Raw genomic sequence first — 25112 nt, 5'->3', positions numbered from 1 at the left:
TGTGTGTGTGTGTGTGTGTGTGTGTGTGTGTGTGTGTGTGTGTGTGTAAAGCACTCTAGAAATCACAGTGCTGAATCCCACCATTAGCAATCCTATCACTCACAGATATTACCAAGGCCATAATTCTGAAGGGTAAATTAATTCTCCATGCTCAGGAAGTATGTGAATAATGTTCGGGTTTCTCTGTAAAATAGGTGGATCATCTCTGGAAAGATCTGGCTGCTTCCATGGCAACCCAGATGTGCTGTGGGACTCTAGCCCCGATGCTTGTTTCTGCCTGCGCTTTGTACCGCTTCCCATTCCTCATATTTGGGGAAGTGTAGAATTAGCTCTGGCCCATGGTTTGCAACTTGGGGATTTTCCCAGGGCTCTGGAGTGCTTAAGAGAGAAAAGAATGCTAAGAGAGTTCAGAGAACTCATTCTATCTTTCTACATGTGTGTACGCTTTTTTATATGCCACATAAGTTCCATTTCTATATTGTACCTGCAAACCGTCAGCCATTTTTCCTTCTCAAACCATTTCTTCCTGCTTTACTTAAAGTTAAGTGGAAGACTCAATTCAGTTTAGTCTAAAAAACCTATGTTAAGTTGCCACTATATATTTGATGCTGAGAAGGCAGTGGTGAAAAATGACCTAATTTCTGTCCTCAAAGGTATTACACTCTAATGGGATAAGAAAAAGGATCATTAGAACTTACATAATAGGGGCAGCTAGGTGGTGCAGTGAATAGAGCACTGGCCCTGGAGTCAGGGGGACCTGAGTTCAAGTCCACCCTCAGACACTTGACTTACTAGCCGTGTGACTTTGGGCAAGTCACTTAACCCCAACTGTCCTCCAAAAAAAGCAAAAAAAAAGAGTTTACATAATAATATACCTTCCTGGTAGAAGGGATTTTTAGAGATCGTTGATAATCCAGGGATGGGGAACCTACAATATGGCCTTGAGGCCACAGATTCTCCACCCCTAGAATCCCTTCATTTTTCTCTTCTGGGACTTCCCAGACCAAAACACCCTTCCATGTCCATCACTCCCCATTTACTTTATTATGATATAAGCTCCCCTTTATTATGATACAAGCTTCTTGAGGGCAGGAACAGTCTCTTTGTTGTATTTACATACCTAGGACTTAGGACAGATTCTGGCATATGGAAAGCATTTAATAAGTACTTTTTTGTTGAATTCTTTATTTGTGAGGAAATTGGGACTCCAGTTAAATGATTTGTCCAAAGCCATGTAGGTAATGAAGAGCAGAGTCATGATTCAAATTTGCCTTTATTAGCATCCCTCATGCTTAGCACAGTCTCTGGCACATAGTAGACACTTAATATATGCTGATTAATTAACCATACATGGAATATACATAAATAAGTATGACAAAAGTAAACATATAAGTATGATGTGTATAAAGAAGAATGATCTAGACCAAGTGCCATAAGAAATTCAATGAGGGGAGATCATTTTTTGTTGGTGGCATCAGGGAAGGCTTCCTGCTTGAGTTGATCCTTGAAACAATAGTATTTCTTTCTTTTTTTTTCTTTAAAGCAATTGGGGTTAAGTAACTTGCTCAAGGTTACACGGCCAGGTGTTTCTGGGTGGATGCTAAGTGTCTGAGCTCGGGATTCGATCTCCAGGTCATCCTGACACTGGAGCTGGTGCTCTTACTTGCTGTGCTACCTGGCTGCCCCGAAACAATAGTATTTCAATGGAGAAAGAAATGGAGGGAGTAAATCTCAGACATAGGAAATGGCCTATGGGAATACAGACAGGTAGAATAAGGCAAGACGGTAAGAGAACAATTATTAATCCAATTTAGTAGTAACATAAAATGTGTGAAGAGGAATAGAGTAAAATAAAGCTAGGAAATAGCTTAGATTCAGACTATGGAAAGCCTTATCAGTTAGATTAAGTTTGAATTTTGTCTATTAAGCAGAGAGGTACCATAGAAGTTCTTTGACCAAGGCCCTGGTATGGTCAGGCCCATTCATTAGAAATGTTATTTTGGCAGCTGTGGGGTAAATGGATTAGAGAGGGGAGAACAAAGACTTGGATATCAGTTAAGAGGCAATTACAACAGTGTAGAAGTAACAAGGGCTGCCTATGGTTGTGACAGTATTAATGTAAAGGGGGTAGAGTTGAGAGCTGTCAATGTAGGACCAATAGGGCTTGACAGCTGATTAAATGTGGTGCATTAGAAACGTGTAACTGTGTGTATCACAGCCAAATGTGGCCAGTCCTCAGAGCGATGGGAGCACCAGATCATCTTACTCCCAGGTCTCCTGAGGAACCTGAATGTGGACCAAGAAGCAATGATTAGAACCGAACATGGAACAATTAATTGGTTTAAGATTGGAAGAGGAGTCTGACAAGGCTGTATTTTGTCACTTTATTTAACTTGTATGTAGAATAGAGCATGCTAAATGCTAGACCGGACAACTCAAAAGCCAGAATTAAGGTTGCTGGGAGAAATATCAACAATCTCAGATTTACAGGTGATACCATTCTGATGGTCAGAAGTGAATTAAGAGGTCTCTTGATGAGGGTGAAAAAGATGGTGTAAAAGATGGCTTGAAGCTTACCATCAAGAAAACTAAGATCTTGGCAACTGGACCCATCACAAGTGTCCTGACAAATAGAGGGAGATGAAATGGAAGCAGGATAAAATTTTATATTCTTGGGCTCAAAGGTCACCAGAGATGGCAACTTCTGCTATGAAATTAAAAGACACTTGCTCCTTGAAAGGAAAACTATGGCAAATCTGGACGGCATATGGAAAGGCAGAAACATCACTGACCATGGCCAAATAACCACTTAATGGCCATCTTTGGTGATGTTCCTTCCCATGATTAGTGTACCAGACAGCAAATGTACTCAGGACTGTATTCGGCCTTTCTGATTATTAATAATATACAATTAATAATTATGTACCTTCTGGGCAAGTTGTCCTCTTGAAGGGACAATACTTAGGATATGTGCCTTTTAGGTTTCTATATTCATTGGTGTCAAAGAGAAATGATAAGTTAAAATAATGAAATTGAGTTGCTTTTATATATGGGTTGCCCCACCAAAAAAAGTCACCAACTAATGGTCAACTGTCATTGGTCAATAGACATATAGTCTCATTAGCATGCTTGTATTTGAAACTTCTTCCAGCTTGGTTGGAAGTGTTGCAGCTTATACTCTGCCATCACAGCCTTTGAAGACCCATCTATATAGCAACTTAGTTTACAAAGAGCTTTCTTCATAATAATCTTGTGAGGTTGGTAGAATAAATACTATTATCCCCATATTACAAATGGGGAAACCAAAGTTCAGAGTAATTAAGGCCAAGATTGTGTGTGTGTGTGTGTGTGTGCGTGTGCGTGCGCGCAGGTACAAGTGTGTATGACTTTGGATATGTATTGAACTAAGGCTCATACAGCTGTTATGTATTAAACTATTTGGAGACCAATATCTCCTATCATCAAGAAAGACATGGCTACCAGATTGTGATGGAAAGTAGGAAGGGGTGAGCAATGTGATACATTCACATAATTATCTAGGACCACTTTGACAGCGTCACTTTATGAAATTAAATTAAATTAAATTAAATTTAATTTAATTTGCTCCAGTGGACTGGCCACAGTGTTCGAATGCCACATGTACATTTGCCTAAGAGACTACTTTATGAAGAACTCCCACAAGGCAAGCACTCACACAGAGGTCAGAAGAATCAATACAAGGACACTCTTGAGGTCTCTTTGAAGAACTTTGGACCTAAAGATGCTGGCACAGGATAGCCCAACTTGGCATGCCTGCATCAAAGAAAGTGCTGCACTCTATGTGTGAAGCACAATTACAGTAGCTCCAAAGGAACATGAGCTATGCCACTTCAGATGTTCATATGGACTCTTTGTTCCTGACCTGTGGTGGAGGCCTTGGAGCACATATTAATCTGATGAGCCACAGTCTGCCATACTGTACCTTGACTCCGACAGAGTGATGTCATTTTGGTTCTCTTTGAGCATGAAGGACAACAACCAGAGCGACTATTGCTTAGTTGAAACCTGTTAAGTGGGTTTAAGAACAGGCTATGATTAGATGGTATCTGTGGGGTATTTTTTTTTTTTTACTAGGCCTGTGATTTCATCAACATGGGAGCTCACTCTGCCAATGAAGATCAGTGCATGCTTTGCAAGTTATAATCTCAGAATGTTACCTGGGACACTGGTAAATTAAAGGATTTGACCAGGGTCACATAGCAGCATATCTGTTAGAAGGGGATCTTCAGCCTAGGTCTTCCTGACCAGAAAGCCAGATCTTTGCCCATTACCCTACATTTCATCTCATTCTGTAGAGGATTACTCAAAAAGATCTGTGATCTCATAGATTCAATGAGGTCCCTCTAATGATATTTAAGTGCAGCTCATCCATGCCCTACCCATCCACAGGATTCTAGTCTACAGCCTCTCAAATGTCCACCGCAGATGGTTTCACCCAGTATGCTAGAGTTTCTTCTTATTTTCTCCCAGTATTTCAAGGATACCAGTGGAGCACTCTGGTTACCCATCTGTTATTTCTTGAACTTGCTCCTGTGACCACTCTGTCTTCTCTTCTTGTCCTATGGATGATTGTAGGTATTAGTAATCATAATATAATAGTTGGCATTCATATAGCCTTTTACAATTTGCAAAGAACTTCTTATATGTTGCTTTACTTGGTCCTTACAACAACCTTGTGAGGTAGGTGTTATGTTATTCCTATTTTACAGATGAAGAAACTGAGACTGACAGAAGTTAAGTGACATATGCCCAAGGTCACACAGCTAAGTGAATGTCTGACCTTTCTGATCCAAGTCAAGCATTCTGTTCCTTGCACCACTTACCTACTTGTCCAAATTATAAAACACAGAGGTATAGCTGTTTGAGGAATGATGATTTTCCACAAATGGAATGGGTTGGTCCATAAGACTCAGAGATAAAAGGAACCCATCTCATTTATCTCCCTTATTATACAGATTTTGTCATCTGTATTTAAGGCCCAGACAGGTGAAAGTCCTTGTCCAAACTAGTTAATAGCAGAGTCAAGACTAGAAGCTCTATCTCCTGCTTTCTTTCCATGTGCCCTGTTCTTTAGATCTGATCTATAACTGGGTTACTAATCAGGGGACCGAGGTTTGACAAAGGACTTGTGTCCTACCTGAAAAGATCACCTGCTTAACAGTGAAGTGTGGGTTATTACTTCATTCCTAACACAGTCTCTGTTTGGACAAGCTCCCCCCCACCAGAACCACAGATGAAATGGCCAAGTCTGGTTACAGGGAGGACTTCATAAAGCCACTTTCGTCCTTAGGATCTGACTTCATCGTCATTCAGAGCAGACTGATGCAATAATGCTCTCAAACAGGAAACATGCTATGCAATTATCTTTTTAGTAGGTCACTTGCCTCCTCTGGGAGAAGGAACCAGAGGGAGAGCTGGAAACACACAGTTGCCTGGTCCTCAGATGGTGTGTGTACGGTAGCGATGCGAGTGATTAATAGCAGTGTCACTTTCGATGAATGTTGCTTTAAGCAGCAGTGTTCGAAATTGAGTGGAAATGAAATCAAACAGCTGAAAATAAATGTTTCCTTTCTTATGAGAAGTTAGGATGCAGACATGGGCTTTCAAATATGTCATTTGAAATGGCATGCTTCACCAGAATTCAAAATGCCTTCATTTACTTTAATACCGATATTGTACACTTACACACAGAGACGTTTTGCTTTCAATGCCCGTGAAGAACCGGTGCTAAATTACTTTGGGACTTTTCTTGATGAAAATGAAATGATGATCCAGGGGACAAAAGAATGACCTTTGCTTTATGTTTTTAAGGGGAAAAAGTAGTTCAATAAAGTGATGCCAGATTACAGTTGGAGTATTGTGTTCAGTCCTGGGTGCCACATTTTAGGAAGGACATTGCCAGGCTGAATAGTGTTCAGAAGAGGTCAATGGGGATGGCAACTAGGTGGTACAGTGAATAGAGCACCAGACCTGGAGTCAGGAAGACCCAAGTTCAAATCTGATCTCAGACTCTTTCCAGCTGTGTGATCCTGGGCAGGTCACTTAACCCTGTTTACCTCAGTTTTCCAAAATGGGAAACCACTATACTCTTTTTGCCAAGAAAAGAGATAGGGGTCACAAAGAGTCGGACACAATTGACACTACTGAACAACAACAAAAGAGACTGGACTCCATGCCATGGGATTACCTTTTGATAGAACTGGGCATAGTTAACTGGGAGAGGAGAAGACTTCAGAGAGACAATGGTAATTGTCTTTCACTAGGCAGCATGGTGTGGTGGATTCGAGTTAGGAATTCATTCTTAAGCTGTGTGACCTTGGGCAAATAGCTTAGCTCCTCTGGGCCTCAACTTCCTTGTCTGTAAAAGGAGAGGGTACACACAATGTTCACTAAGGTTACTTCCAGCTCAAAATCTATAATCTATGACCCTAAATATTTGAAATGTTTTTGAGTAGAAGAGGGATTATATTTGTGTTGCTTGGCTGCTGAGGGCCAAAATTACAAAGAGGTTAATTTCAGGCTTGATGTAAGTAAAAACTTCCTAATAATCAGAGCTGCCCCAAAGTGGAACGGGCTTCCTGGAGAGGTAGTAGGTTCCCTTCATTGGAGGTTTTCAGGCAAAAATAGCTGACCAACCAATTGTTGAGGATGGTATTGAAGGGATCCTTTTTTAGGTGTGGGCTGGATGGCAGTCACTGAAGTCCCTCCTGACTCTGAGGTTCTGTGATGTTAAAATAAGTCAGGAGGTATGTTTCATTTCCATGCATCCTAAATTGGGACAATGAAAACCTTCTCCAGACAGAAATTGCTATCTTGCTGTGGGAATTGTAGAGCTGCTCATGGTCCCCATGTTTGCATGCTGAAGACCCTGGCGAATCTAGGGAAATTTCTCAAACTCTGCTGGCCTCATGGTTGTTAGCTGAGGTTTGGGAGCACAAATAATGGGTGACCACAGAATGGAATTGCAGATTTTCTCTTTGCCAAACCCAACTTGCAACCCACAGCACAGAAACTACCCTCACATAATGGTTTCAATGTGTTCAGCCTGCTCTTTGAGGGATTTCATTATTGGAGTCACGGAGCTGACCTCACTGAACATCTTTGGAAGGAATCCGATACAGAGGCATAAAAACAACACCTTCCCCCTCTCCTAAACCAGCAGTATATGCCAATAGGCATACAAGCTGACTCATCAGGAATAGACATCTTTGGGGTTATAATGTTCAGGCAAAAGCCCCACCATGAGGCAAGGATGGATGAATGTTTCAAAACATCCAGGTCCATTCTCCCCTTCACTTGACCTGGTTATAAATTGTCTCTCTCACACCCTCTATCCCCCATTCCCACCACTAATTAATTTTTTTTTAACAGTCTACAGATACAAAAATGAATCAGTAACTGCTGATTGGAGTTCAGGGATGTGAGAGTAAACGTGAAGTTCATTTGGTTTCATGTTTTGCCCAACTGTTGTCACTGTGACATAGTTACTCATGAGCCATAAAATGAGCCTAGAATCATCTCCTTCCTCATCTCTACCCACTGAACTCCCTTGGCTTTCTTTTAAGTCTCAATTAAAGTCGCACTATCTACAGGAATCCCTCTTAACTCCAGTGCCTTCACTCTGTTAATTATTTCCTATTTATCCTGTATATAGCTTGCTTTGTATATACCTTTTTGCGTGTGGTCTCGCCCATTAGACTGTGAGCACAAGGACTGTCTTTTGCTTCTTTTTTATACCCCCAGTACTTAGCGCAGTGCTTGGCAAATAGTAGATACTTAATAGATGTTTATTTATTGATTGATGTTCTGTACCCCCATCCTAGTTCTCCTGACTTCTGAGATGGTTTAAAATAAATTATTTCTACTTCTTCAAAACTAATTTTTTTCTTGAGTTTCTTCTTTTCTTGCCTCTTTCTGCCTGTTTCCCCCCCATTTAGTCCAGCCAGTCTAGTCAGTGGAATTGTAACTGTCACTTTTTGCTTCCATAGCAGCTGACTCAAGACATGACTTTTCATCAGCGTTTGAAGGCATATTCTGTTAGGGGTGGGGGAGACCTCGGGACACTGAGAAGCAGTTTCTTGTGGGAATGAATGCAATGCAGGCTGAGCCAGGGTGTGGAGTGCCTCATCTGATGCCTTCCTATTTCAACCAAGATTATTTGCTAACTAGGCTCTGAGCTCAGTTGTTTCTTATGTCTTTAAAGGACTGCAAGGGTGTCAGTGTCCTCTAAATTTTGGTAGCCTGGGGCAAAACCCTACCTTGTGTCTCTGGTGAATAGGGAAAAAAAGCACTACTGCTCATATTAGTTTCCCTACACAGGGATTTCAGGATTGTCCTTCATTCTCAAAGAAGACCAATGACATCGGGAGGGTAATGTCTTGACTTGAAAGAGGAGAGAAGGGGAAACCAATATACTCAATACAGAATTAATTTTTACCTTAGAAAATATCAAAACTCAAAGATCCCTAATGGAGAAGGGAAAGAATAATGAAGCAGAATGTGCATTGTATTTGGAATTGGAGAGCTCGGATTTATCTGTGTGACCTTTACCTCTCTGTAAGTCACTTGAGGGCAAATGGATTTCTCCATCTGTACAATGAAGAGGTTGGAATCAATCAGTCCATCAACAAACATTTGTTAAGCTCCTACTATGTATGCTGTGATACAAAGACAAAAGAGAATCAGTCCCTGCACTCATTGAGCTTGCATTCTAACTCAGGAGATAACATGTACATATATAGATAAATACAGGACAAATACAAAATAGGCAAGAGATCAGCTTGGCTAGGAAATCACTCTAAGTGGGTGAGCTTCTCCAAGTTCCCTTCTAGCTCTGAATCCTTTTATGCTGGAAGATGGGAAGTATCTGACTTCTAAGCTGTTCTAGTCCTAATCCTCACTTGAAATTTGGCCCCTCTTGTATAGGTAGAGGAAGGGTGGAATGAGATCCCCCCATCCTTCCTCACTTCCCCAGTCTGCTTGCTCCCTAAACTTGGAGAACTGCTGGCCCGGGCAGGGTGACTCATGCTTTCAGTGCAGCAAACACCCACTTGAGTGCTCCTATGCTCAAGACCCTCGTACCAAGTACAGAATGTTGTTCCTAGCATTTGCATAGCTGCATAGCACGTGTCTGTTGATTTCCTACATTTGAAAAGTCTGATCAGAGCTAACAATTCTAGAAGGAAGTAGGGGGAGGTGACCAGGAAATAGTCACAGATCTTATTTTCCTGGCCTTCCTTCCTATCAGATCAGCCAGTGTTTCCTTGGTTCTTAGCAATAGACTCCTCCCATCGGGCTTCTGTGCATTCATGCAGTCTCCGGCTAGCCAAGGGGTCTTACAAACCACCATCCCACCCCCAAGTTCAAATTGACAACTGGAACATTCATGAAGTCTAAAAGGGTGGGAGAAGACACTTCTTAACTGTTTTGATGATCCTCACAGTGGTCTCTTGCCAGAACTCAGGCAGATAAAGAGAATTATTGGCAGGGCCAGGCAGAGGGCTTCTTGCACACCAATACTATTGGTTTGAGAGTTGTGTTTCTTTTTTTTTTTTTTTTAAGACTCAGTCTATAAACCTCATTACAAAGTCAAAGATCTTGAAGGTACTCATTGAGTATCCTCTAAATGAGCTGAGATTAATGATGTAGATTTATTCACTGTATTTCAAAAAAAGAAAAATCAGTCTAGGGAGCTAGCTCTATAGTACTTTACTCAATGGATATGAGTGATCATGTAGGATTTAGAAGATTCTGTGACTCAGAGAGATTAAACAACTTGTTCAGGGTCACACAGGCAAGGAAGCAACAGAGGTGAAATTTGAACTAAAGTTTTCTTGCTCCAAGTCCAGGGCTCTTTTCACCTGACTGGAGATACATGCTGCCTTATTCAGTTTTTGCTTACTAGAAGTAGCACCTTGTACTAGGGGCAGTGTTTGAAATTTAGGACATAGGCCACCCCTGCATCTTTTTTTGGACTGACTTTCTCATTAACTCTAGGGTAATTCATTCTCTCTGGTCCTTCATTCCTTGAGAGAGAGAGAGAGGGAGAGAGAGAGAGAGAGAGAGATGTTTGTGTATATGTGTATGTGCACATATGTATATATTTAATAATCCCTTGCAAATGTTTTGTTGATGCTCTAATTTTCCACATCATTCTGAGCTTCTTGCCATTTTCCAATTGTTCCCTCCCACCCAGTAGATCCCTTCCTTGTAACAAATAAGTATAGGCAAGCAGAACAAATCAGCCCATTAATTACATCTCAAATCCATGCCTGTAGTTCACTACCTCTAGCAAGAGGCAGGAGCCATGTTTCATCCTAAGTCTACTGAGGTCACTATTGGTCACTGCATTAATCATTGCTCTGAAGCCGATCAGTTTTGTTTTGCTTTACGTTATTAATCTTCACTCTCAGTGCCCTAAGGAGTGGCTTCTATTGTGCTATTTTAAGAATGTTTTTGCATCATGGGAGGTGGAATGAGGATATGACATTTACAGAATGTCTGAGTGGGAAAAGACCTCAGTCCAACCTGTACCTAAACAAGAATCCTCCAGACAACACACTCTTCATTATAGGGTGTAAAGCTCAAATAGAAATGGACTTCTGGGCTGCATATTGACTTAGGAAACCACAAATTTAACATTATTTACATTGTATTGCGTTTTTATTTATTTTGTGAAACATTTCCCAATTACATTTTAATCTGTTTCAGGTTGCAACCACTTGTGTTTTGAATTGGCTTTGAGTTTAACACGGCTGTTCTGCTAGTGCTTTGCTTTCTGACTTTATTTGAGGGCCTCCAGGGAGGGAGACCCCAATATTTCCGAAGGCATCCCATCTTTGGATATCTCGAAATGTTAGAAAGTTGATGTTGACAATCAAGGCCAAAGTTGTTTCTCTGCGCCTTGCATCCAGTGTTCCTAGCTTGTTCTCTGGGGCCAAGCAGAATAAGACCAATTCCTCTTTCACATGACCAGCCTCTAGGTACTTGAATAGAGACAGCACATCGGTCCTAACTCCCATCTTCTCTGGGCCAAATATCCACAGTTGCTTCAGTTCCTCCTGTTCCTTTGACATTCTGGTTGTCCTCTTCTGGAAACTCATCAGCTTCCCAACAGGGCCACCTGGTGTTCTACACTGACCGTGATACTCCAGTTGTTGTTTGATGAGAGCAGAGTATGACAAGACTGTCACCTAGACACTGAGCTTCTCTTCATGTAGCATCACATTGCCATAGCTTTCTTGGCAGTCATAGCATCCTATTGGCTCATATTGAGTCAGTTGTTTAAGTTATGAGTTATGTTTAAGTTATGTTATAAGTTATGAGTCCCATGTTTAAGCCTATGAAGATTTTTTTTGAAATTCTGACTTTGTCATTCAGTGTTTTTACTCTCTCTTCTGGTTTCATATCATGAAAATGTGATAAGCATATCATCAATGTCTTTATTCAAGTCACTGATAGAAATGTTAAACAGCTCCTGACCAAGCACAGATCTCTGTGGTATTCTACTAGAGACCTCCTTCCAAGTTAACATTAACCTATTAATAGCTATTCTTTGGGTCCAGTCATTTATAGATCTTAGATTAAGATCTAGAATGGAACACTTAGAGGTCATCTAGTTCAGAGGTGTCAAACACATAGTCTGCAGGCCACATGTAACCCACAATATCCTGAATGCTACCCAAATCAGAAAAACATATAATTGAGAAATATTTTTTAAAATAAATAAGAATACAATAAAACATAGATAATATTACATTTTAAACTAAGTTGATATGTGGCTTATAGAATTAGCGGCCCCTATTTTTGAGATTGACACCACTGATCTAGTCTTTCTATTTTATGATGAAACTAAGGCCCATAGAGGTTAAGTAATTTGCTTGAGGTCACATTGGTGCTACAGGACAGAGCTGGGATTCAAAAGCGGGTCCTTTGATTCCAAATCTAGCAATTTTTACACTACACAGACTGCTACACAGTTCAGCCAGTTACAAATTGATGTAATTGTCTTAAGGTCTGTCCCATGTTTTTCCATTTTTTTCCAGAGAAATATCATAAGAACCTACTTCTATGCTTTGTTAAGATGCTGGTGAGACTGAATGCAGTTCATTCCCCTAATCTTTTAGTTTAGTAATTGTGCCAGAAAAGGAAATAAGTTTAGTCTGGCATGACATGTTCTTGATGACGCCATGATGGTTCTGATCACTGCAGGCACGTAGCTCTTAGCAACAGATCCTTTCATTTTGAAAAAAAAACAAAAACAAAAAAACATGAAGGAGGAAAAAAAAGAGAAATGAAGTTTGGTACAAAAAGAAGTTTGAAATTATCTCACCAACCTTACATTCACCACTGCCACCATTTTGTCATCTTTCTGGTACCATAACATCTTCTCTCGTAAGGATATGACTTAGGGAGTCAGGAGCCCGAGACAGTGGGCAAGAAAATGAAGACAGTCTTGTCAAGGATGGTGTCAGCTATTGAGAGAAAAACAGGGGTAAGAGCAAGGACTAAGCACCTAGCCTTCATCAATTCCCAGGATAGATTGTCATTAGTAGTTCCATGGAGACTGATAATTGTGAGCCCAGTTTAGGGGAACTTTGCCCCAGTAAGTGAGATTTCAAAAATTCTCACTCATGTGCCTTGGGCTAAAGAGATATTAATCAAGTGAAAACTGCAGCATCCATTTTCTCAGATAGTTGTGTGCTTAGAGGGACAAGCAATTTGTGAAGCCAAAGAAAGAGAGTGAGCAGTTCCCTACTTATAATTCTGAAAGAAAACAGTTGGCCTCCCCAAAGGCCATAGGCCAATAATATGTCATCACAGAGAGTTGAGACACTCCAGTTCGCTTGCCAGAAATGGGTTTCTACCCTATCACCATCCTGAAGAGACAGTTCCTACATGGCCTGGCAGAATGTACAGCCAGAATGCAGAATCTGGAAAATATCTTACTTTGCAGAATGATTGTTATGAGGCAAATGCTTGGTTAATCAATGATCCTATTTATTTTCTTTATTTTTCATGCAGCATTTTTTTCTTTATATAATTCTCTTAAAGTAGGGATACTCAGGTTATCTGCTTATGGTCACCCCTCACTTATAAAGATAGTACTCCTAACCCACCAACCACTGGACTTGTTTTGACGCTTTAGCCTTTCCTCCCCCCTCATCCCTTCTCCCTTGTGCTTGAGAGCACACATTTGTGAGAAGCCTGGCTGGGATTATGGTTGCCATCTATGTCCATGAGTCAGAGCAAAGACAGCTGCCACACAGAAGAATAAAACTGATTCCCTCCTTGCTCCGTTCTTCAATAGTTTACAAAATGCTCTCCTCATAAAGAGACAAATTGTGTAAATATTATATCAGAATTTTACAGTTGAAGAAACTGAGGCTCATAAAAGTTAAATAACTTGTCAGAGGACACAGTTAGTCACAGCTAGGATTTGAACCAAAATCTCTCTTGATTATAAGTATCTCGCTTGGGGCTCAGCGGTACCAGATCTCAAACTATATGATACAAAGCTATAGTCATCAAAACAATATGGTACAAGATAAGAAATAGAATGATTGATCATTGGAACATATTAGGTATACAATAAACAGAAGCAAGTGAGTATATAACCTAATGTTTGAGAAAGCCAACGATCACAATTATTGGGGCAGATACTATTAGGCAAAAACTGCTGGGAAAAATGGAACATGGTCTGGCAGAAACTAGGCATAGACCCACATCTTACACTGAATGCCAAGATAAGCTCAGAGTACATAATTTAAACATAGGGTAAGATCATAAACAAATTAGTGGAAGGAGAATGAAAGAAATTACTTGAAAGATCAGTGGAAAGGGGAAGAGTTCATGACCAAAGAAGAGGTAAATAAATTCACAGGAGGTAAAAATGGATCATTTTGATTACATAAAATTCAAAATTTTTTGCATGAACAAAACCAATGCAATCAAAATTAGAAGAAAATCAGGAAACTGGAGAAAAAAAAATCTTTGCAGCAGTTTCCATGGATAAAGGTCTCATTTCTCAAATAAGAATAAGAGCCATTCCCAATTGATAAATGGCCAATGGATATGAACAGGAAGTTTTTTGTTTTTTTGCTTTTTTGGAAGTGGGAGGGCAGGGCCTTTGGGGTAAAGTGACTTGCCCAAGGTCACATGGCTAGTAAGTGTTAAGTGTCTGAGGCCACATTTGAACTCAGGTCTTCCTGACTTCAGGGCCAGTACTCTATTCACTGAGTCCCCTAGCTGCCCAAACAGGAAGTTTTCAGAAGAAATAAAAGCTATCAATTGTCATATGAAAAATGTTCTAAATCACCACCAGAGAAATGCAGATTAAAATAATTCTACAGAACTACTTCACACCCCTCAGATTGCCTAAAATGACAGAAAAGAAAAATGACAAATGCTGGAGGGGATGTGTGAAAGTAGGTACACTTATGCCTTCTTGGTGAAGTTGTGAGCTAATCCAGCTATTCTGGAGGGAAATTTGGAACTATTTCCCAAAAGCTATAAAACTGTGCACACCCTTTGACCCAGCAATACTACTATCATGTGTGTGTCCCAAAGAGATTTTTTTAAAAGGGAAAAGGACCTATATATACAAAAATACTTGTAATAGCTTTTTTTGTGGAGGCAAAGAATTATGGCATGTGAATGTTATAGGATTCTGTTGTGTTGTAAGAAATGATGAAGGGGATGGTTTCAGAAAGACCTGGGAAGACTTCTATAACCTGATGCAAAGTGAAATGATCTACCACAGTTCCAAAGGACTCATGGTGAAAAATGTTCTCTACCTCCAGAGAGAGAACTGATAAACTCTAAGTGCAAATTAAAGTATATATATTTTCCAACCCCCACCCCCTGTTTATGGAACATAGCTAATGCAGAAATATGTTTTGCATGACTTTGTATGTATAATATGTATTATGTTTCTTGCCTTCTCTATGGGTGGGGGAGAGAATTTGGAACTGAACATAAAATAAACAAATCCCTCACTGCTTCTGCTTCACCATATTGCTTCCATTTGTGCAAGGCAATATAGAGAACAGAAAAAATGGGTTCAAATCCTAGCTTTTCTGATTGTTGGTCAGTTGTTTCAGTCATGTCCAACTCTTTATGACCCCATTTGGGGTTTTCTTGGCAGGGATACTGGAGTGGTTTGCCATTTTCTTTTCTGACTCATTTGACAGATGATATCTGGAGGGAAATAGGGTTAAGTGACTTGCCCAGGGTCACACAGCTAGTAAATATCTGAGACCATATTAATATATAACTCACAAAGATGAGACCTCCTGACTTCAGGTTCAGCACTTTTATGCACTATGGCACCACCTAACTGTCCCAGCTTGTCTTATTACATGTGTGATATGGGGGAAGTCATTTAGGTCTTCTGGGTCACAGCTTTCATGTCTGTACAATCAAGGAGGTGGACTGGGAAATCTCTAAGATTTCTTCTACCTCTACATCTTTTTTTATTGTTATTATTTTGAGAGGGGAAGGCAAGACAATTAGGGTAAAATTACTTGCCCAAGATCACACAGCTAGTAAGTGTCAAGTGTCTGAGGCCAGATTGGAGCTCAGGTCTTTCTGACTCCAGGGCTAGTGCTCTATTCACTGTGCCATCTAGGTGGCCCTCCACCTCTTAATTTCACGAGCTTCTCTCAGAAACAATCTTTATACCTCTCAGGCTAGCCATTTGAGAGGAGAAGCAATGTTATATATTTGTTCAACTCTTACTGTATACAGAGCACTGTAACCAACGATGGGGAGAACACAGGTTTAGATAAGATAGGATTCCTGCTCTCACAGAGCTCAGTGCCTAGGATAGGGTGAAGACACCAAGAGAGAGAACCAGTATTCCGTAAGAGCATCATAAAAGGGCAGAACTGGCTGATATGTGAGCCATTGCGGGGAAAGTTATCAGCTGCTTCCTGAAGGAGGTGATATTTGAGTTGGGGTTTAAAAGGGAAGCTGGGCAGGGTTGTGGATAGAATGGTGGGCCTGGAATCAGGAAGACCTGAGTTCAAATCAAACCACAGACACTTAACCAGCTGTGGGACTCTGGAGAAGTCTCTCCATCTCTCTCTGTCTCTGTTTCCTCAGCTGTAAAATGGGGATAATAAAAGCACTTATCTTGAAGGGTTGTTGTGAGGATCAAAGGCGATTATATTTGTAATGCACTTAGCACAGTTTCTGGTACATTACAAACAACTATATAGAAGTTAGCTATTATTATTATTCTAGGCTGGGTAGCAATTCAACAGGTAAGGGGATGGAGCTAAGACACTCATATCCAGAGCAAAGGTACAGAGGTGAGAGAGCACAAAGCATGTTTGAGGTCAGAATTATTCAGTTTACTTGGAGCATAATATATAGAGTGAAATGATGTGACATAAAGTTGGAGAATGGGAAGCTAGGTGATGCCATAGTGTATAGAGTACCAGGCCTGGAGTCAGGAAGACACATCTTGAGTTCAAATGTGACCTCAGACACTTCCTAGCTATGTGACCCTTGCCAAGTCACTTAACCCTGTTTGCCTCAATTTCCTCATCTGTAAAATGAGCTAAAAAGGGAAATGGCAAACCAGTCCAGTATCTTTGCTAAGAAAACTCCAAATGGAGTCACCAAACTAAACAACAACAAAGTTGGAAAGGTCTTCCTATTCATTGGTCAAATGATCTATTTACTACACAATATTACTTCCATAGTAGTTGCAGAATTTCTTAAAAGCAGAATAATAGGTGGCAGTTCCAAAGAGAAAAATCTTGACATGCTATAAGAATAAACTTTCCGGGGCAGCTGGGTGGCACAATGGATAGAACTCCAGCCTTGGAATCAGGGGGACCTGAGTTCAGATTTGAATCTTGACACTTAACTGGCTATGTAAGTAGCTAGGGCAAGTTGCTTAACCCCAGTTACCTCAAAAAAAAAAAAAAAAGGAGGAGGAGGAAGAGAGGGAGGAGGAGGAGGACAAAGAGGAAGAGGACAAGAAATTGGAAGTATGTTCTTTTAAAATAATGATTAGTAAAGCAGTTAAGATGATGTTAACATATTATCGCCTGACTTCTGCTAGCACAGAAACTTTAGGAGAATATGTGACCAAACAGATAGAGTATTGGTTCTGAATTCATATCCCACCTCTGACACCTTCTTACTATATGAGTCTGAGCAAGTCAAACCTCTCATTTCCTCATCTGTAAAATGGGGACAATAATAGCATCTACCTCACAAACTCTGAGACTCAAAGGAGAAAGTGTCTTTTGTACATTTTAAAGAGATAAATAAATGCATGTTCTAGTTCTTTTTTTTTTACTTAATAGTATTTTTTTCCAGTTTCATGTAAAGATAGTTTCCAACATTCATTTTTGTAAGATTTTGAGTTCCAGATTTTTCTGCATCACTCCCTCCCCTGCACCCTCTCTAAGACAGGTTAAACATATTTCCACATTAGTCACGTTGTGAAAGAAGAATCATCACAAAAGGGAAAAACCACGAGAAAGAAAAAATGCAAGCCAAAAAAGAAGTGAAAATAGTATGTTTCAATTCAGACTCCATAGCTCTTTCTCTGGATGTGGTTAGCATTTTCCATCACGAGTCTTTTGAAATTGTCTTGGATCGTTGCACTGCGGAGAAGAGCTAAGCCTTTCGTAGTTGGTCATCACACAAAGTTGCTGTGACTGTGTACGGTGCTCTCCTGATTCTGCTCACCTCACTCAGCATCATGAATGCGTATAGTTCTAAAATCCAGGCTATAAAATTCTGGCGTAAAACTCTATCTGGTCAGATCATTATAGTTTATATGTGATTGAGGAGCAGTATAACATAATCTTAAGTGGAAGAATGGAAAGGATCCTTTGTGACAAAATCCACTCCTCTGCCTCACTTGACCCAGCTGGTGTGGGAACAGTGGTTGGTGGTTTACCATGAAATGATGCTGAAATGCAGCTCAGTGTTTCTAAGGGAACTAGATACTTCCTAGCTGCATGGTCTTGGGTAAGTCACTTAGTCTTTCCCATTGTCAGTTTTCACATCTGTAAAATGGGGATAATAATATCATCTCCCTTCCAGGGTTATTGTGAGGACCAAATGAGATAACATATATGGAATGTCTTGCAAACCTTAAAGAGGTATAGGCATGTGTATGTGTATATATATGTTTCACATGATAAAAAGTTGTTTTTCATGCAGTCTGTTCTTTTCCTACCCAGTTTCTTTTCTGAAAAGAAAGCTTTCTCTAACTGTTTGACACTCTGGAGGACACTAAACCCAGAAATTATATTAAAAAAAAGTTCTTTATTGTAGTATAATGTTGGCGGGTCCTTCTGTTTTTCAAATTTCTGATGGCTTCTCATGCTTCAGTCCATCAGTACTTCAAAGTAGGAGCTACTTTGATAGTTATCTCTTTGATGTGGGCCCTCTCTCCCCACCCACACAGATGGTGATCCATCTATACTTTCTCATCCTGTGCGATTCTTGTCCGTATTTTGCTCTGAATCTACCATAGAGTATCTGTCCAATGTGTTGAGGCCTTCCTTTGGCTCTTTCGATACTTGATAGATAGCAGGGCATCCCTTGGGTTGTTCATCTGTTATATTTCACCCTTGTCACACAACTGGCTTCCCTCCTTTTCCTGTCTATATATGTCCTCAGTATTGCATTTTATACCTTTTTTTTTTAATCTGAGTCATTATAAATAATGGACAATAGTAGTCCATTATTAGTATATAGTAGTATATAGATATATACCTAACACATGTCTTTTCATTGTCCCTTGGATTTCATGCACTTTGGATTCTTCTGAGATTGTGGCTTTTCCTTGAGTCACAGCTATATGGCATTACCAAGAAAAATCAGTGTTGAGAAGATGGGGTTTTGTGTGAGAACATAGCTTATTATCTAGAACGCCACCATCTTTTCCTACTCAATTCTGTGTCCAACTCCTTTCCCTTCTGCAGTGTCTTTTCATGTTTTAGGTGGCTTGGTCAACTTAGTGGACCGCTCATCCAACTACTACCTGTCATATTTGGAGCAATATAAATTCTTTTAAAAAATTCATGACTGATGCTTTAAAAAAATCACTGTCATTTCTCAGGACTTCCCTCCAATAGAATCACCTGTTACAAAAAAGAAGTGGGGTTAATTAAAATAAACTGACACAACAATCATGTTTAATATCATTTACCATCAAGAGGAATCAAGCATAAATCATCATCTATCCTCTGTAGTCGAGATTGTTAACAATATTCACTTTTCATTCCCTTGATTTTTCCTTTGTGGGTTGCCAGACTTAGCTCTTCTGAATGCCATAATGTTCCAACATAGCAAGACATATTGGTGAACTTAGGGGATCTTGTCAAATTCTTCAGAGAGAGTGGTACATATACTTCAGTTATCTTCATCAGTCTCTTTTTTTTTAGCTCATCAGAGCAAGCCAGGATGATCATGAACCCTTTCCTCTACCAACTCTGAATAGCCTGGCTTTAAAAATGAGCCATTACAACTTTTGCTTTCCCTATATCTTTTCTCTTTTCAGATGATGGCCTGAGGTGTACTTCATTCTTTCTTTCTCCCCAAGCCTATGGGAACTTAGGTTTCCCTAGGAGGGAGTCCTCCTTTTTCTTTCCACACATGTACATTCCACCCCAGAGCAGGAACTCTTTGTTCCTTTGGTAAATCTGATGGAGAGGGGAGAAGACACTCTATTGCTCCTTCCCCTGTGGTTGTGGTAGAGTGAAAACCACCCAAGGCTTTGTTCCTTCTTCCTGCAGTGGATCCAGGTTCTGTCAGGAGATGCAGCCCTGGGCAGATGCCAAACCAGACTTGTTCTCATGCACTTCTGAGGATCTGGGGTGAAATACCTTGTAGAGGTCTAATTTGGGTCTCCATATGGCTATTTCCTTTTTAAGAAAGTTTTCTTACAGTTCAGTGGAATATTTGAATAGAGTATTGAACTTGGGGTCAGGAAAACTTGGGTTCAAATTTTACTTCAGGCACTTACTAGCTATGTGATCCTGGGCAAATCTCTTAATCCTATTTGCCTCAGTTCCTCACCTGTAAAATGAAGATAATGCTAGCATCTTCTTCCCAGGGTTGCTGTGAGGATCAAATGAGATAATATTTGTGCTTTGCAAAACTTAAAACACTATATGTTTTTCTTCATTTGCTTTTCAGTCATTTCCAATTCTCTGTGACCCATTTGGGGTTTTCTTGGCAAAGACACTGGAGTGGTTTGTCATTTCCTTCTCCAGCTCATTTGACAGATGAGGAAACTGAGGCAAACAGGGTTAAATGACTTGCCCAGGATAGCACAGCTAGTAAGTCTTTGAGGACAGATTTGAACTGAGCAAGATGAGTCTTCCTGATTCCAGGCCCTGAACTCTATCCACTGTGCCACCTAGCTGCCCCAAAGCACTATATAAATGCTAGCGATGATGATGATGATGATGATGATGATGATGATGATGATGACAGAATCTTTCTGGGAAAATTTGGGATGCTGTGTCACTTTCAGGTACCATGCTTTTCTTTCTCCAGTATGAGGGGATGGTACAACCTTAAAATGGGTGCCACTTTCAATACAACTGCTAAAAAGAAAGATTGTTTTCTGCATTAGCAAATGAGGTAAACCAAAATCCAATCCTATGTTGATGGAAGAGGTTTGGAAAGACGCTGTACACACCTGGGTTAAAATGTTGGTCAAAATATCAACTCTGGGACATGAGGCAAATTGCTTAACTTCTCTGAGCCTGTTTTCCCACTTGCAAAATGGGAATAATAAAGTACCACCTACCTTAATAACAATGATAGCTAACATTTATATAATGCTTTAAGGTTTGCAAAGCATTTTGCGTATTTTCTCATTTGATACTTACAATAACCATGGAGGGAGGGAGGTACGATGATTAACTCCATTTACAGGTAAGGAAACTGAGACAGAACAAAGGTTAAATGACTTGCCCAGGGTCACACAGTCAGTAAGTGTCTGAAATAGGATTCATTCTCAGTATGAAGTTGGACAGAATGCTCATCACAGTTGCTTGAAGTATTGAAGAAATAAGCAGACAATCATCTGATGTGAACAACAGATCAGGAACAATGAGTCTGAGCCTACATGAATTTAATATTGAAATAAAATAAAATTCTTCTCCACTGGCCAACTTGTGGAGTTATCTTCTCCTTTCATCCTTCTATTCTCAATAGCCATTGCCTCCTTCCTGTAATCTGATTTCTCTCCCTCTGCCATCCTATTGAAAACACTCTCTCCAAGTTTACCAGTGATCAATCTCTTCATTGCTAAATCCGATAGCTTTTTCTCATTAGTCCCTTCCTTATCTTTGACATTTCAATAGCACTAAATCAGTTAAGACACTTTGAGGGCAAGACAGGAGGCATTTCTAGATGGACCAAATCATCTCCACCACCTCCCTCAGACGTAGAACCCTGCACCCAAACACCCCAAGAATGGCAGCAACCCACACACATCACTGAACCTTCTACTAGCCTGCCCCCAATACCCATCTTCCTAAAGAATAACTGCTGGTTTTTTTTTTACACATCTGCAGCCACTGAAGGGCATATAAAAGAAAGTTCTTGCCACCCTAGTCCTAGGCACTGTCAAATGGCACAGCCTCAGAAATAGACATGATTTTTATAAATGGAAGTGACACTAAAAACCATACATTGCCCATACCCTATAGGAAACCTGCTCTTTCTGTCTTCTCAGAAGTCAGCTTTCCAGGTTGGCTAGGTGGCACAGTGAATAGAGAGCACTGGCCCTGAAATCAGGAGGACCTGAGTTCAAATCCAACCTCAGACACTTAAAAAAAACTAGCTGTGTGACCTTGGGCAAGTTCCTTAACCCCAATTGCCCTACCTTCCCCTCCAAAAAAAAAGTCAACTTTCCTAGGTGTGTTGCCTCTCCTATCGGAACATGAACTCCTCGACAGCAGGGGTTGTCTTATTTTTCCATTTTTATACCTAGCACTTAGCTTTGTATGTAGAAAAAAACACATAAGATACATTTATTTATTCACTAATAAGTGTATTTTTATTCCTTCATTTATAAACACTCTGCCTTTGCCCTTGCGATTAGGTTTATGAAATAGGATTTGAACTCTATTTTAATTCTAAATTCTTCACTCCCTCCACTATATCACCTAGTTGCCTTGCCTTACAGAATAACTGTGAGGAAAGTGCTTTGTCAACTAACTCAGTGCTATAGAAACATAAGCAGTTGTTCTAGTGATGATGCTGAGGGGCCAGGAAGGAACATATGGCAGGGCTAGCCCTGGGATGGCATGGCATGCTTAGCTTTGTCCTCTCTCTTTTCTTCCTTGTGACTAGTCTAAAAGCAAGGAGGGTGATTGAATTGAGACCTCCAAATGCTCCCTTTGACTTTTCTATGGACTTTTTTTTTTTTTTTTTGCTTTTTGGAGGGCAATTGGGGTTAAATGATTTGCCCAAGGTCACACAGCTAGTTTTTGTGTTAAGTGTCTGAAGCCAGATTGGAACTCATATCCTCCTGACTCCAGGGCTGTTGCTCTTTATGTATTGGGGGGAGGGAAGACTTTATGATTTTCAATTGTTTTACCTTGTTCAATTGTTTTAGGTTACTGCATTACCTAGCTGCCCCTGGACTTCTTATATCATCCTTGTCCACAGCACATTCTTTTCATCTGCTAAATAATTTATACAGTAGGGAGCAGGCTACTTTGACAAGTCTGAAAGTTTCTGAGCTGGTGGAATGACTTGTCAGAGGATTCTCTCACTCTCTGCTAACCATTAGACAATGTATTTATTTTTTTAACTCTTCACCTCAACCTCAAATGAAAAGGACCAGGACTAAGACATGGTGAAGGTTATCATCCATCCTGGCCCTCAACCACCTTCCCTCCTTCTCTCCAATTTAAACCTTGACTGAGTGTGTCCTGTCTCTGAATGGAGTTTATATTCCTAAATTCAGAGGCTAATGAAAAGATTACTGCGAAGAGGAGCCCAGCTTTGATTAGTGAATGAGATACAGTGAACCAATGGAAACGAGGTCCCTCCAAAGGAGGGGAACCTGGGAAGATATTGTGCGACATGCCATGTCAAAGGAGCATGTTTTTAAAGTGCTAAGATTTGTCACATCCTTTGTCATGGCTATTTACCCAAATCATACAGATGTGATGCTATGGAGAGTACCCTGACTGTAACTTGATGGATTTTTCCTTTCACAGAGGAAATATTTCTTTGAGTATACTTTATAATCTTGAAAGTACTTTGTAAATGAGGGTTGCTATTAATATTTTTAAAATTTTTCTATTGATGTAAAAATTTTTAAGCATTTGGTTTTTATTCTTTTATTTTTACTTTGTGTATATATATACTCATCTATCTCTCTGTCTGTCTGTCTTTCCATCTGTCTATCTAAATGTTGTCTTCCCCATAGGACCAGAAAGCTTCTTGAGGGCAGAGACTTTTATTTTGGTCTTTGTATCACCAATGCCTGACATATAGTATTTGCTTAATACTGTTAATTGTTAACTAATCAATCACACTAATTCCCATGAATCATACTGCTATTAAATGTAACAAGTATTTAATACTTGTTAATTGATTGATTGATTGACTTAGGTCATTATAGCTAAGCTATTACAAGGAAATAAATGTCCTCATAGAATACAGTATTTAAATGGCCTGAGAAAGATGACAAATAGATATGAAATATTCTGGTCTTGTTCATGTTGTGGCTACCCCTTTTAAATATCCAGATCCCACCTACTCAGAAATAATATGCTTTAGGGCTAGGGCTTTGAGAGAGAGGCAGGGGCATAGATTCGATGACCGCTCAAAGTTCCTAGCAGCCCTGGGGGTTTTGTGAAAGTTCATTTAAACATTTGCTCACTAATGATCATGACCTCCAGTGATAGAGCACCTTTCATGCAAAAGATCCCCTGATATTTTATAAACTCCTTGCTGGAATGGTTGGATTCACCCCTGACATGCCTACCTGGAGAGGAAAGCACAGCAGCTGTTTTATAGGGCATGGGAGAGACTCAACAGTAATTGAAGGCAGGAAGTGAAGAATACCTTTTCCACTTGAAACCACAGGGGGGGCCTCAGGGAGGCTGAAAATAATGACCTGAGTTTGAATTTGACAGGAACACCAGGGTTAAAGTTGGTTTCCTTCTGAGAATGTCCTTTTGAAATATGTTCTAGAATATCACTACCATCCACTTAATTATGTCACAAAGTTAGTTAAGCCGAATAATTAATGATCATAAGGCACTTGGAAACTATCAAATGCCATATAAATGTTAAGCAGTAAAAATCACTTTGCCCATGAAACGGAGGAAAAGCGTTGTATGTAGAGGAAAACATTAAAAAGCTTCCTTTTGACCCATCTTCAGGGGCTGTTGTTCTTTATGTATTGGGGGGAGGGAAGACTTTATGATTTTCAATTGTTTTAAATCAAATTTTTGAAAGACACCACTAGATTCTGTTTCAAAGCAATTTTGGAAGACAGATAGGCTGCTGTTTGACTTTTGCAACAGTTTCACACTGTCTGTTCACTTGTCTCGCCAGAAACACAAAGGTTTTGCCTTTCGGATTTCAATAAAATATCATGTTTGCTTTTACTACTTCTAGCCGGAGGCAGTTTGGGCCCAAAGCCAAGGAAGAAGTCAAGATCATTGAACACCAAACGCAGTACCTCCGATTGATGCCTCATTTGGCAACGGTATTAGCGCTGACTTTTACCAGCAGGTAAAACCTTCTTTTGGCCATCTGAGCTGATTAAATATTTGCTAACTAAACATTAGCATAAGTGACAAGCTAAAATTAATAAGCAGCTGAAAGGAGATGAGATAGCTGTTTTAAAATTCTAACGATATTGGATGTGAACACCCAGGGCTTTGGGGATGGACTAGAAATAGTAGCCAACACGCCATTGTCTTGATGATCGGTGCTAATGAAAACCCTCAGATGATCAAAAAAGAGCTCATTTTCTCCATTGGGTTTCTTTCATTTTCTCCCCAAGCAAACTATTTGTCAGAGTTGCTAAAAAACAATAGACTTGGCCAATTTGAATC

General features: G+C 40.0%; 1 protein-coding gene across 1 annotated transcript in view; it reads left to right on the top strand.

Annotated features, from left to right (window-relative positions):
- Nucleotides 1–25112, top strand: part of ACOXL (acyl-CoA oxidase like) — a 553504-nt gene that overhangs the window by 284708 nt on the left and 243684 nt on the right. The window contains exon 11 of the mRNA XM_069075565.1: nucleotides 24670–24786. Within this exon, the coding sequence (XP_068931666.1) occupies nucleotides 24670–24786 (117 nt within the window). The remainder of the gene's footprint in view (nucleotides 1–24669; nucleotides 24787–25112) is intronic.

The sequence above is a fragment of the Petaurus breviceps genome, unplaced genomic scaffold, assembly GCF_028583685.1.
Source record: "Petaurus breviceps papuanus isolate PSGF00001 unplaced genomic scaffold, PetGlider_PUasm1.0 90919, whole genome shotgun sequence".
Taxonomy (NCBI): domain Eukaryota; kingdom Metazoa; phylum Chordata; class Mammalia; order Diprotodontia; family Petauridae; genus Petaurus; species Petaurus breviceps.
This window is presented reverse-complemented; position numbering and strand designations above follow the sequence as displayed.